Genomic DNA, 14,763 nt, shown 5'->3' on the forward strand with positions numbered 1-14,763 from the left:
GCCAATCGCAGATGAGGCCGTCTCTGACCATTTCCTCATATCGCTCTCCACCCACATCCTCCTTCCACCCCACCCAACCCTACTTCCTTCTGTGTCCATCCCTGGAAAAAAACTCTCTCCCATCTCTCTCTTACAGCTGTACTTGTGAAATCCCAACTGTTCAGCCTTTGGCCCTCCATTCACCATGACATTTCCGCAGCTACCGATCTGCTCAATACACCCTCACCACCACCTTTGATGCCCTAGCCCCTCTTAAAACAATTACTTTCTTTCACCCTGACCTATCCCCCGGTATAGCCCTCCTATTCACTCCCTTAAGTCGAAGGGAAGCAGATGAATGGATATGGTGGACAACTGGTTTAGCCAGATCTGGCTGGACCACATAAAGCATTATCGTGTTCTCTCTTCTGCCAAAATTGCTCACTTTTCCAAAATCATTCTTAGAATGCAAAGATAAACCCCAGCTTCTATTCTCCACTGCTAACTCTCTTCTTAAATCCCCCTCCCCTGTCGTCTCCACCCTCGCCTCCGACAACAAGTGTGAGGCGCTCATGGACTACTTTGTCTCTAAGATTGAGACCATCTGTTCAGCTGCCTCTGCCACTTCCTTCCCCTAGCCCACCGAGCCAAACATCCTCTAAGGTTCCTCCCTGCCCTTGCGCTGAACTCTCATCTTTCTCCAGTTTCTCTCCGCTCTCCCCTCATGACCTCTCTGTGCTCAGCTTGTCCATGAGACCCATTTCCTGTTCCCTCGACCCTATTTCCACCAAACTGCTGACTATCCAACTTCTTTTACTGGCTCCCATGTTAGCTGACCTTGTTAATGGTTCTCTCTCCTCGGGTACTGTCCCCCTCTCCCTCAAATCTGCCACGATCACCTCCTCTCAAAAAAAAAACTAACCCTTGACCCCTCTGTCCTTGCAAACTACCGCCCCCATCTCCAACCTCCCTTTCCTCTCAAGTTCTTGAACGTGTTGTCGCCTCCCGAACGTGTTGTCGCCTCCCAAATGCGTGCCCATCTATCCCTCAACTCCATGTTTGAATCCCTCCAATCAGGTTTCGGCCCTTGCCACAGTACTGAAACGGCTCTCGTCAAAATCACAAATGACATCCATATGACGAAGGTAAACTATCCCTCCTCGTCCTCCTTGACTTGTCTGCAGCCTTAGACACGGTTGACCACTCCATCGTTCGCCAATGCGCCTCCACCGCCGTCCAGCTGGGTGGGACTGCACTCGCCTGGTTCCATTCTTATCTATCTAATTGTAGCCAGAGAATCACCTGCAACGGCTTCTCTTCCCACCCCCGCATTGCCACATCGTTGCCTCTGGTGACCCCCAAGGATCTATCTTTGGCCCCCTCCTATTTCTCATCAATGGGCTGCCCCTTGGCGACATCATCCGAAAACACAGCATTAGTTTCCGCATGTACGCTGATAACACCCAGCTCTACCTCCCCACCATTTCTCTCGACCCCCGCCACAGTCTCTAAATTGTCAGACTGCTTGTCCAACATCCAACTCTGGATGAACAGAAATTTTCTCCAATTAAATATTGGGAAGACCGAAGCCGCCGTTTTCGGTCCCCACTACAAACTCCGTTCCCTAGCCACTGACTCCATCCCTCTCCCTAACATCTGTCTGAGGCTGAAACACACTGTTCGCAACCTTGGTGTTGTATTTGACCCTGAAATGAGCTTCTGACCACATATTCGCGACATAACGAAGACCGCCTATTTCCACCTCCATAACCTCGCCCGTCTCTGCCCTTGCCTCAGCTCGTCCACTGCTGAAACCCTCATCCATGCCTTTGTTACCTCTAGACTTGACTATTCCAGTGCACTCTTGGCTGGCCTCCCACATTCTACCCTACATAAACTTGAGGCGCATGGGAACACCATCAAGTGTAAGTTCACCTCCGAGTTACACACCATCCCAAACCTGCGACCTCTACCACCTAGAAGGACACAGGCAGCAGGCACATGGGAACACCATCACCTGCAAGTTCCCCTCCAAGTTACACACCATCCTGACTTGGAAATATATTGCCGTTCCTTCATCGTCGCTGGATCAAAATCCTGGAGCTCCCTCCCTAACAGCACTGTGGGAGTACCTTCACCAGGAGGACTGCAGCAGTTCAAAATGGCACCTTCTCGGGGGCAGTTGGGGATGGGCAATAAATGCTGGCCTTGCCAGTGACCCCCACATCCCAGGAACAAATAAAAATAAATTGGGTCAGAGGAAAGGCTACAGTGTAAAGAAGATGCTAGATTGAGAAAAACAGGGAGGTGATAGAATATAAAGACATTGAGTAGAAATAGCTGGGTGTAATGAGGGAGTGATGCGAGATGGGGGAAGGGATGTTAAGGAATTAGAAGAAGGTAATGTGGTTACCTAATGCAGCATGTAGGAAGATAGCTGGGCATTGTTTCCTGCTGTACTTTGAGAGGTTGCCAATGAGTCTGGTGAAAACTCTCCTGAAGAATGTCTACGATAAGATCATGAAAATAGTAGTTGGGTGGGGTAAAATAAGATATGATAAACTTTGGAAGGTTGAACTTGTTCTCAAGATAGCTTTTACTTTCTTGTCTGTACACAGCTGGGCATTTTGCTTAACATGTCGTACCTTAAAGTGTGTTGCCTAAAGATATTTCGAAGTACTCCCTGCTTATTGCTGTAAAAGAAGTCTAGATGTACAGAATCTGATTTCCTTCCATTGACTCTTGTTTTCTGCTGCAGTTTATGCCTTTTTTTATACGCAAGTCACAATTGAAGTTTGTTTACAAATCTCTCCATAGTCTTTCCCACTTCCTCTCTGCAATCTTCTTCAGCTCTACATCTCAGCCCATGCCCTATGGTCCTCCAATTCTGTGCCCCTCCCCCCTTCGGAAATTCCTCACTTCATGGCAGAGCTCTCAGCAGCCCCTTGACCCTGGCTACTTCCCTCCCTGTCTTTTAAAACTTGCCCTTTTGAGTTCCTTCAACCAACTCCACTGTTCAGTCTGTGTGTCTCCTACGTGAAGCACCTTGGGATATTTTATTACATTAAGGGGGCTATGAAATGCAGTTTACTGTGCCAGTGCACATGCAAGAATTTTCTACAAGTGAAGTTAGTGCAAAGGTGAAGCAACTGATACATTAAAGATGCTAGTGGTAGTTGTTTAACAAAATGTCCCCAGCCACTTCGGTTGGGGGACCAGCTCGAGCAGGAGCAAAGGACTATTAAGAGGAGGTTGGCTAAAAGTGTGACCAGAGGGGTTTTAAGGAAGCTTTTGAAGGTGATGATAGATGTAGCAAGGGGCGAGGATTAACGTGAGTTTCTGGTTGTGGGGGCAAGATGGTTGAAAATTTGGACACTGATGGCAGTGTGAAGAGAGGGGGAAAAGCTCAGCAAACCAGAATTGGAAAAGACAGAATTTGCATTTATATAACAGCTTGTCACTGTTCTGTAGGGAACCCAGCAAAAGAGATAAATGACGGTGATGGTTCAGGGATGAATGCTGGCCAGGACACTAGGAGAACTCCATGCTCCTCTTCAAATGGTGCCATTGGATCTTTAACAGTCACTGGAACAGGCAGACAGGGCCTTGGTTATAGATCTTTATTTTAAAGATGGTGCCTTTGACAATTCAGCACTCCCTCAATACTGCACTAAAATGTCAGCCTAGGATTAAGTATTTGAGATGAGTTTGAATCCATAACTCTCTGACTCGAAGGCAAGTGCTGCGAACTGGACCAAGCTGACCATTTAGAAGCCTGGAAGGAAGTGGTGGGTGCAAGCAGAAATACAGGGCTGGTGGAGATTGCAGTGGTGAGGAAGAGTGAGGTAAGTGAAGGATGTGTTGATGAAGATCTTGATGATTCGCAGAGAAATGAGGAGCCAGTGCAGGTTGATAAAGCAGTGATGGGTGAGTGGGAATTTGTGTGGGATAGGATGCAGATGACTGTATTGAGACCAGCCCTGTCAAAGTCACCAGTGATCTCCTCTGTGACTGTGACCATGGTGTTTTACGGTTCCTTGACATCTCCCTGACGTTCGATTTAAGATGAGTGTGAATGAGTTGGAGTTTATGTAGGGTCAATTAGACTGTGTACTTTAAATTGTTACTGGATTATTCTCGACAATCATGAATCGCGCTCGCGTAGCATTGCACATAGGGTGTTGAGATCAAGTGTAATCTTCAGGTGAGAGACTACAGAAACTGGTGGTGTTCTCTTTAAAGCAGAGAAGGTTAATGGGAGATTTGATAGAGGTGTTCAAAATCATGAAGGATTTTGATAGAGTAAATAAGGAGAAACTGTTTCCAGTGGCAGATGGGTCAGTAACCAGAGGACACAGATTTAAAACATTTGGCAAAAGTATCAGAGGCAACATGAGGGGGAAAAGTTTTAGTGAGTTATGATCTGGAATGCACTGCCTGAAAGGGTGGTGGAAGCAGATTCAATAATGACTTTCAAAAGGATAAATACTTAAAGGGGGAAAATTTGCACGGCTATGGGGAAAAAGCAGGGGTGTGGGACTAATTGGAGAGCTTTTTCAAAGAGCTGGCAAAGGCACGATGGGCCAAAATGTTTCCTTCTGTGCTGTATCATTCTATGATATTCTATGAAGCAGAGTTCGAAGCCATGGGATAATTACATCACGGTACACAGACGTAATTCAGTCCCCATTTTAAAGTCAGGCATGCTGTCCTTGTTTTTATAATTCCACTATAAATTTCTTTGTCCACATTTATAATGGAAACTGTCTATGTAAATGTGTCACGCTATCCTCCTGTCTGCTGCTCCTGTGGCATCTCCAGTAGGGAGGGTATAATTATAGCGTGGCTAGTTTACATTGGTAGTTTTTACTATAAATGTGAACATAGGAATTTATAATAGGAAAAATGGTGAGGAAATGATTTTTAATAAAATTATAGATGTGTCTTCAGGCAATGAAGTGTTAAAGCAGCTAATATTTCAGACAATGTGTGTTGATCTTCTGCACTACTGTCGCACGTCAAAACAATATTGCTACTTTGATTATGATTGACTACCCTACCTTCCAAGGAGTTTAGACTAGAGGACCGTTTAACGTTGGGATTTTTGGATGATTGCTTGTCCACGAGAACTCTAAACATTTCTATATTCTCCACATAAGACTAGTGATAGTTGAGACTAAATCACAAAGGGAGACTGAAAGGACACTCTATTGGAGGAAATAATTTCTAGGCTTTTTTCTTAAACTGGAGAAGGCTGAAACTTGCAAAGAGTAAATTATTCCCTTGCAGACTTTTTTTTAGATCTTCTGTTCATTTTATATTGTGCTATATACTATTTGTCTTATGTCTTCAGTACTCAATTAATTTCAAACCCCAATGACTTCTTTTGAATTCTATTTGTCTGCTTTCCACACAGCCACTGTATTGAGACCAGCCCTGTCAAAGTCGCCAGCAATATCCACTGTGACCATGGTGCATTATTATTCCTACTTGGCGTTCCATTAAGGTCAATCACACCATCCATGGGACTCCCCTTATGTAGTCCCACTCTTACCTGTGCAGATCGCCAGCAATGGCTTCCCCTTCTCCTTCCACCTCCGCACGTTCACCACCTCCTTTTCCTCACTTAACTGTTGCTCTTTGCCGATATCCATAGGCGTGGGTCAGTTTCCATATGTAAGTTGACACCCAGCATTCTCCCCGTGTTTGAGTGGGTTTCCTCCGGGTGCTCCGGTTTCCTCCCACAGTCCAAAGATGTGCGGGTTAGGTTGATTGGCTATGATAAATTGACCCTTAGTGTTAGGGGGATTAAATACGTGGGGTTACGGGGATAGGGTGGGATATGTGTTGGTGTAGGGGTTACGGGGATCGGGTGGGATATGTGTCGGTGCAGGCTCGATGGGCCGAAATGGCCTCTATCTGCACTGTGGGGTTTCTGTGATTCTGTGATTATCTCTCCACCACTTCCCTAAAGTCCATAACCACCTCTGTGACTACTCCTCTGTGGTCAATTTGGGGATGAGCCAGAATTTTTCCTCAAGCTGAACACTGGAAAGACTGAAGCCTACTTAACTGCTGCTGAAAGCACCAAATCTTTGCCGTTGACTCCATCTCCCTCCCCGACTGCTTTCTCAGGCTGCACTAGATGGTCTCCAGCCCCTCTGTCCTGTTTGATACAAAGATGAGTTTCAAACCCCATATCTGGCCATCACCAAAGCCACTTACTTCTACCTGTGTAGCATCATCTATTTACGCCTGTACCTCATTCACACCATAGCTGAAACTGTAATCCCAGTTTTGTCACTCACAGACATAATGGCCTCTATTTTAAACCTCACAACAACAACAACCCCCCACGGACAGGCAGGAAAGGGTCGGACAAGGGGTTAAAATCCTAAAAAATCAAAATCCCGTGTCCAACACGCCGCTCCCAATTGCCATAGTATTTACGGCGATGAATTAGGCCCTGGACAAGACTCCCATTAAAAGCAGGCGGGGGCCTACTTAAGATTAAAAAGACGCAGCCCAATGATGTCATTGGCGCTACAACGTCATTTTTAATGTCAACGCAGGAGGAGTCCTGCGCTGGTTGCTGCCCGGCAGAGGCCACAGTAAATTTCAAAACTTTGCCTATCTTTGAACTCCTTGTGGACAAGGAGGATCAGGAGTGTTTCCCCCCCCCCCCCCCCCCCCCCCCAAAACCCCCTCAAGGAATCTTTGGGGCTCCCCAGTCCCAGCATCCCCCCCTGATCTTCATCAGACATGGCATCCCCCGATCGCAACACAAAAAGGAAATCCCAGCCCTCCCACCCTCTGTGAAAAGGTAATCCCCCCCCAAGCCTCTCCCTAAACCCAACGCGAATGCACTGCAACCCCTTCACCCACTGACTGCCGGGGACCATTCCCACTGGTCCCCGACTGTGGCCAATCGGTGCTCCGTCCTGCTGGCCAGGTAATGAATCTGGCCGGGTGTCAGGTGGCAGTCCGAGATGTTTTATTCAAATGAGGCCCTGCCATTAGATTGGCCTTCTCAAGTCCTACCAGTTCAACCATGTTATCCCTCCCAACATATAGAATCAGCTGTGAAGCTCCTTTGGAATAAATTTGACTAGTTGTTTTATACTATACTAGCTGGAGTGCCCGGCGGTGCCGAGGCTTTTTCGAGGGCCTGTTGTTCACAGAATCACAAACCCCACAGTGCAGATAGAGGCCGTTGGAAGAGAGAGAGAGCGCGACTGGGGGGGAAGAGAGAGAGAGCGACTGGGGGGAAGAGAGAGAGAGAGCGACTGGGGGGAAGAGAGAGAGAGAGCGTTCATTCATGCGTATATTCAACATACATACATACTACCTACGAAAAGACTGAAGTCCATCCATTGGGCCTATAGATGCTCTCCCTATCTGTTACTTGTGCACCACCCCCTCCATCACTAATGCTAACTGCTGGGTAAGGGGAGGAAACTGGTCAATTTCAGGAAAAACTTTGGGAAATTCTCCCTGACTGCCTAAGGCAATTAAACAGGGAACTGTGGTTACCCATGATGCATTTAGCCTATCACACCTTTCTATTTGCCATTAGCAATCTATTTTGTCATAATCTCCTTACAAGCATAGAGCCGTACAGTTCTGGAAAAGATCGCTTCCGTCCATCGGAGTGGTTCAAAAGTTAGACTTCTTACCAACTTTAGCCCTGTCTGCCAAAAACGTATACATCACTCTCTTGAAATCTATAATGTTCTTTGCTCATTTTGACTCCGTGGTTATGCTATTCCACTTAGTCATCACCCTTTATGTGAGGAAGTTAGTTATATCGTAGCTTTGTAATTGCCTTTTATCATATGATTTCTAGTCCCTTTGGCCGAGAGCTTCTTTTCATACTGAGCATTGCTGCACCATCCAGTTTCAGTTTCCTGTAGGAGGTTTTTTTGTTTAAGGGATCAGGGCGTTGCTGGCAATGCCAGCATTTATTGCCCATCCCTAATTGCCCTTGAGAAGGTGGTGATGAGCCGCCTTCTTGAACTGCTGCAGTCCGTGTGGTGAAGGTACTCCCACAGTGCTGTTAGGTAGGGAGTTCCAGGATTTTGATCTAGTGACGATGAAGGATCGCCGATATACTTCTAAGTCGGAATGGTGTGTGACTTGGAGGGGACCTTGGAGGTGGTGGTGTTCCCATGCGCCCCATGCGCCTGCTGCCCTTGTCTTTCTAGGTGGTAGATGTCGCGGGTTTGGGAGGTGCTGCCGAAGAAGCCTTGGCGAGTTGCTGCAGTGCATCCTGTAGATGGTACACACTGCAGCCACGGTACGCCGGCGGTGGAGAGAGTGAATGTTTAAGGTGGTGGATGGGTGCCAATCAAGCGGGCTGCTTTGTCCTGGATGGTGTCGAACTTCTGGAGTGTTGTTAAGAGCTGCACTCATCCAGGCAAGTGGAGAGTATTCCATCACACTCTTGACTTGTGCCTTGTAGATGGTGGAAAGGCTTTGGGGAGTCAGGAGGCGAGACACTCGCTGCAGAATACCCAGCCTCTGACCTGCTCTTGTTGCCACAGAATTTGTGTTTAAATGTCTCAATAAGATCAGCTGCAAGCCACATCCCTGGTATCTTTTTTATTCTTTTCTCATAACACAGGTAACCAATCCCAGTCATCAAACTTGGTTGCGCTCCTCTACTCCATCCAAGGCCAAGAAGCCCCCTGCACACCTCTGTGGTATGGTGCCCAGAACTGTACACAGCACTCAAGGGCGCACCCGTACGACCAGATTTAGGAACAGCTTCTTTCCCAGGGCTGTCATCCTACTGAACTCCACAAATAAACTCTAAAGCCTGCACATCTGCCAATGCACTTTATTATGGTTATGTTAATGTATTACAAGCCAAATGAATGTTGAATGTTTAAATGTCTTAATCTAAATGTACACTCTCGGGAGCCGCAAGCCTACATTTCGTTGTACTGCACTTGTGCACTAACAATGACAATGAAGTTGATTATTATTATTATAGTGCTTTGTACAAACTTATCACTCGCTGGGACACTTGTCATTTTTTTTTTTAACCCTTGCTATCACCATTGGTCCAGTTTGTCCTGAACTATTGCTATATAAATATACTTTATTTTATTTGTTTGGGGGGGGGCGCGGGGTGTAAGAAAGTTAAATTATGGATCCATAAACTTGTGAATTTGTGTTGTGTACTGTTTGACATTTGGTCTATCTGTTTCTTGTCAAGCTTGTAGGAGAGCTGCTTTTGGACAGACACAATTTTACAGTTATGACGAGGTATATCAGTAAACCTGAAAATCTCAAGCTCATGATGAATCTCTTAAGGGACCAAAGTAGGAATATCCAGTTTGAGGCATTTCATGTATTCAAGGTGAGTGGCTATGATTTTTTTTTTAAAAAGACAAGGGCCCACAATAGATGCATTTTAATCTACTAATAGATTTTTAAATTATTACTTGTCGCATCAAAAACCTAATTCCTGTGGTTTTTTTAATTGCGTCAGACTATTTAATTTTGTTATCACTTGAATGCATCCCATTGAGTTCATACAGGCGAGATGTACCAAGCATCCAGCTATCCATGGTCGCTAGGTTTGAAACATTCCACCAAGGCATTACTGTTGCAGAGGATTACCAGTTACAGGATACTGTAGTTTTGCCACTAATAAATTTGTAATGATTCCAGCTGATTGCTTTTCAGCTGTCTAGGCCTGAAGTTCTGAAATTTCCGCTCTCCACCTCGCGCGCTCCTCCTTTAAGATGCTTCTTAAAGCCTACCTCTCTGACCAAGCATTTAGTCACCTGTCCTAATGTTTGACTCAGTGTAAATTTTTGACTGATAACACTCGTCTGAAAAGCCTTCAGATATTTTACTACATTAAAGGCGCTATATAAATGCACTTTGTTGTTAAGTGGGCTGGTAATAGTCGATCACTGGGGTATTCTGGTGGCCTAATGGATAAAGCTACTGTCTGCTGTAGCACTGTGCCATGCAGACCAGAAAGTCAGGGGCTTAATTCGCAGTCACCTGACTTGGCGAGGGCATCGGCAATTGTCCGTGTACCCTTGATTGGGGGAAGGGGAAAATCAGAGTTTACACTATCTGATTATGAAGCTGAAAATGCAGGCTTGGACGTTGTGAGATCAAGGTTGGGCTCCGCTGTGATGTGTGTGCCCTCCCTCCCGGTCAAGTAACCTGCTGACACTCGCTGCCTATGGAAAATGACCCGCTGGGTGAGAAAGTGGAATGATGCCTTAGAGCCACACCTCAGTAATAGCACCTTCGTTGAAACCATTTATAAAAAAAACAACTATCAACAGGTTTTAGTTTTGTCCACCTCTGCTCTTCCAAGTATGAAGAGAATGTATAATTAGGCCTCTTGTGTACAATAAGAAATGGGGTTTGGTTTTCACACTTGATCAATTCCTCTGGCCAGCACAGGCTTGTTGCACCACTTAATGGGATAATTAATTGAGTGAGTTTCTTCCTGCCCTTTCATTTGTGTTACTGATTCTGTGATTACTTCTCTTTAAAGCGACTTCCATTTATACAGTGCTTTAATGTAAAAAGCACCTTAAATGCTTCACCAGTGCGTCAAGGGAAACGGACAGTAAACCTGGAGAGAGGAGAGCAGGAAAGATCAAAGATTTGGTTAAAAATATGGATCCCAAGGAGGTTTTTTTTTTAAAGGAGAATGTGGAGAGGCAGTGGGATTTAGGGAGTGGGCTCCAGAGAGTAGGAGACAGGTGACTGAAGGCCTTGCTGCCAATGAGGGGGAAGGAGAATGGGCAGCGGGGGGGGTGCGCGGGGGGGAGATGCGCAAGAGGCCGGTGTCTGGAATGGAGAGTTCGGGCCAGGTTATAGGGCTGGAGGATGCTGTGGTGGTTGGGTGGAGGCCATGGAGGGATTTAAACATGAGGCACTGGGTGCTGGGGAGCCATTGTAGATCAGCAAGGATGGGAGATAGAAGCATATAGCGCAGAAGGAGGCCATTTGGCCTATTGTGTTTGTACCGGCTCTTTGAAAGAGCTATCCAATTAGTCCCACTCTCATGCTCTTTCCCCGTAGCCCTGCAAATTTTTTCTTTTCAAGTATATATCCAATTCCATTTTTGAAAGTTACTACTGAATGTGCTTCTACCACTCTTTCAGGCACTGCATTCCAGATCATCATAACTTGCTGTGTAAAAAATGTCTCTCAATTTTCCCCCTGGATTCTTGGCCAATTATCTTAAATCTGTCCCCTCTGGCTACTGACATTCCTGCCAGTGGAATCCATTTCTCCCCATCTACTCTTATCAAAATCCACCCAGATGTTGGGCTAACAAAACTTGGTGCTGACAGGATACGTGCAGCAGGGTTTGCCCAGTGTTTATAGCATTGACTTAACCTCTGCAATGCTACTGATAATTTGTGTCGTCCGGGTGTGCTTGGGCTGCTTGTGCTCCTAATGAGACAACCCATCCTGCATTTGCACTTCAAAAATACTTAAACACTTACAGGATTATGCCTGAATTGATCTGGTCCTAGATTGCCTGAAGAACAGGATCTCTGCCAATCGGAGGCCAGTTTTTCTAATGCACATCTTTCCTTCCATTTTATAAAAGAACTGAGATATAGAATAGGGTATAGTAACAGAAGAGAGAGAGAATGGAGCAAAGAGGAGAATAAAGGGGCGATGTGGTGAGCAGAAGTGAAGTGTTTGAAATTTGTAAATTTTGTGTAGAATTGTCTTGGTGCTTATTTTATTTCAGTTGGTATCAACGTAGCTTTTATACCTGTAATCGGGTTTATTTCAATGTTTGTGAGCTTAATTTTTTTTTTGTTTAAAGGCTTGGAAGCCAAGAAACAAAAACTTTTATTTATATAAAAAAGCAAAATACTGCGGTTGCTGGAAATCTGAAATAAAAACGGAAAATGCAGGAAATACTCAGCAGGTCACACGGCATCTGTGGAGCGAGAAGCAAAGTTAACGTTTCAGGTCGATGACCTTTTGTCAGAACAGTTCTGACGAAAGGTCATCGACCTGAAACATTAACTCTGTTTCTATCTCCACATATGCTGCCTGACCTGCTGAGTATTTCCAACTTGTATTTATATAGCACCTTTAACATATACAGGAAACTTTGGTTTATCCGGAGGTTAACTGTTCGGAATGTTCGATCCACTGGCAAAATTCAGGAGTCGGTTCAGTAAGTTTTTTTCTTTTCGTTGCTTTTTTTTCACCAGTCAGGCTCTGCAAGGTCTAGCTAAAGCTGTTGCTTAGCTACAGAGACGCTTGCAAGCTACGGCCGACTGTTTAGAAGCTGTAACAGGGTTTGTTGCTAGATACGGAGCTCAAAAGCTCCGTATGTTTTAACATTACCGCTGGTTTGTCCGGCAGTTTTGATGGGACGGCAACAGTTCGGTCCCGTCGGTGCCGGATATCACAAAGTTTCCTGTATTAAACAAAATTTGACACTGAGCCACATAAGGAGATATTGGGACAGAAAGAAGTAGGTTTTAAGGGGCGTCTTAAAGGAGGAAAGCGAGTTAGAGAGGCGGAGAGGTTTAGGGAGGGAATTCCAGAGCTTCGGGCCTTGGCAGCTGAAGGCACAGCCGCCAATGGTGGAGTGATTAAAATTGGGGATGCACTAGAGGCCAGAATTAGAGGAGCACAATATCTTGGAGGGTTGTAGAGCTGGAGGGAGTTAAAGATAGGAAAGGGCGTGGCCATGGAAGGATTTGAAAACAATTGTAACGCTTGAGGCATCGTTTAACCGGGAGCCAATGTAGGTCAGCGAGCCCAGGAATGATGGGTGAACGAGACTTGGTGCGAGTTAGGACACAAATTCCCTGGACCTGCTGACACACAGGGTTTTTATTAAAATCTAGTTGTATTATGTATAGAATAAAACTATTTGAGCTGTAGGCAATCTCCAGCTATAATTGTTTCTAAATAATGTTTCACGCTCAGCTTAATGTTCAGTTCCCCAGTGTATTAAATGCTTGCAGCAAACAATGGTTGGTTATGTGTATTGCCTATAAACTCAGGGTGGAGTTGTCTCTATTTGTTCATTTTACATTAAACAGCATGTAAGATCCTTCAATGGGAGTTCTTCCCAAATCATTATTTAGCTTTGATGCAGGAGCTAATTTGTTAGGGTTATACTTAGGTGTATTTTGTTTTGAAACCCCCAAGGTTTCTGAGAAAACCAAAGTTGTAAAATTAAAACCAAAGCATTGGTAAAGCAAGCAACAAAATCCTCTTCACCCATGCTCCTTAGCAGAGATCAAATCTCTCTGAGCATGTGACCTTTCAGGAGTTTCTCATTTCGTTCAGTTTTTGTGTAATGCAAGTCTGCATATCCTTTATTCAACTGGGGCTGGGACAATTCAGTCAAGTTGTTGCTCATATTAAATGGGACAGTGCACCCGAAATCCACCTAATGTAGGAGCAGTTAGTGCAAAAAAAAATCAATTGTTTCATAACAACTACTTGTAAAAATGGCTTCACAAATATTTGTTTCACAGAGATAAAACTGGACTGTATTGGAGTAGATGCTGCTTCCTGTTACTGTTTTTAACCATCAAATAGAAAGCGATAGCATGCCTGCATTGCCCTGGAAAGAAACCTTTCTTCAATCTTGCAATTAGTGAAAGTGCAAAGCACTCTTCAGATCCATTGTCATAACCAGTGATGGGAGTGAGTTACACCAGAATCTAGTGGGGATGATGGAAAAAACTGTGCATCAGAAACATCCAGTGGGCGGAGGCAAGAACTTGTTTGTCACTAGCCACAAACCACAGTATGATTTTTATCTTCATGAGCTAAGATATAGAGTTTCTGATTTTTATTTATATCTTTCCACGGTTGAGGAGTTGGCCAGAAAAAGCAATAATCCTGAGGATTGGGAGCAGTTTAGGATTCAACAAAGGAGGACAAAGGGATTAATTAAGGGGAGAATAGAATATGAGAGTAAGCTTGCAGGAAACATAAAAACTGACTGTAAAAGCTTTTATAGATATGTGAAGAGAAAAAGATTGGTGAAGTCAAGCGTAGGTCCCTTGCAGTCAGCATCAGGGGAATTTATAATGGGGAACAAAGAAATGGCAGACCAATTAAATACATATTTTGGTTCTGTCTTCACAAAGGAGGACACAAATAACCTCCCAGAGATGTCAGGGAACATAGGGTCTGATGAAAGGGAGGAACTGAAAAAAATCAGTATTTGTAGGGAAATGGTGTTAGGGAAATTGACGGGATTGAAGGCCGATAAATCCCCAGGGCCTGATAATCTACGTCCTAGGGTACTTAAGGAAGTGGCCCTAGAAATAGTAGATGCATTGCTGATCATCTTCCAACATTTGATGGAATCTGGAACAGTACCCATGGATTGGAGGGTAGCTAATGTTACCCCACTATTCAAAAAAGGTGGTAGAGAGAAAATGGGGAATTACAGACCGGTAAGCCTGACATCGGTAGTGGGGAAATGCTGGAGTCCATTATAAAAGATGTAATAGCACTTGGAAAACAGTGACCGGATCGGACAAAGTCATCATGGATTTACAAAAGGTAAATCGTGCTTGACTAATCTACTGGAATTTTTTGAGGATGTAACTGGTAAAATAGATAAGGGAGAACCAGTGGATGTGGTGTATTTGGACTTTCAAAAGGCTTTCGATAAGGTCCCGCATAAGAGATTAGCGTGTAAATTTAAGGCACATGGGATTTGGGGCAAGGTATTGACTTGGATAGAGAACTGGTTGGCAGACAAAGCAAAGAGTTGGAATAAACGGCTCTTGTTCCGAG

The 14,763-nt window shown here is 44.8% G+C and overlaps 1 protein-coding gene across 2 annotated transcripts in view; it reads left to right on the plus strand.

Annotated features, from left to right (window-relative positions):
* Positions 1-14,763, plus strand: part of cab39l (calcium binding protein 39-like) — an 89,877-nt gene that overhangs the window by 72,036 nt on the left and 3,078 nt on the right. For both annotated transcript variants that reach the window (XM_086006440.1, XM_086006441.1), the window contains exon 9: positions 9,200-9,343. In XM_086006440.1, the coding sequence (XP_085862566.1) occupies positions 9,200-9,343 (144 nt within the window). The remainder of the gene's footprint in view (positions 1-9,199; positions 9,344-14,763) is intronic.

The sequence above is a fragment of the Somniosus microcephalus genome, chromosome 14 (assembly GCF_052327205.1).
Source record: "Somniosus microcephalus isolate GS21.2 chromosome 14, FLI_Smic_1.0, whole genome shotgun sequence".
Lineage (NCBI taxonomy): Eukaryota > Metazoa > Chordata > Chondrichthyes > Squaliformes > Somniosidae > Somniosus > Somniosus microcephalus.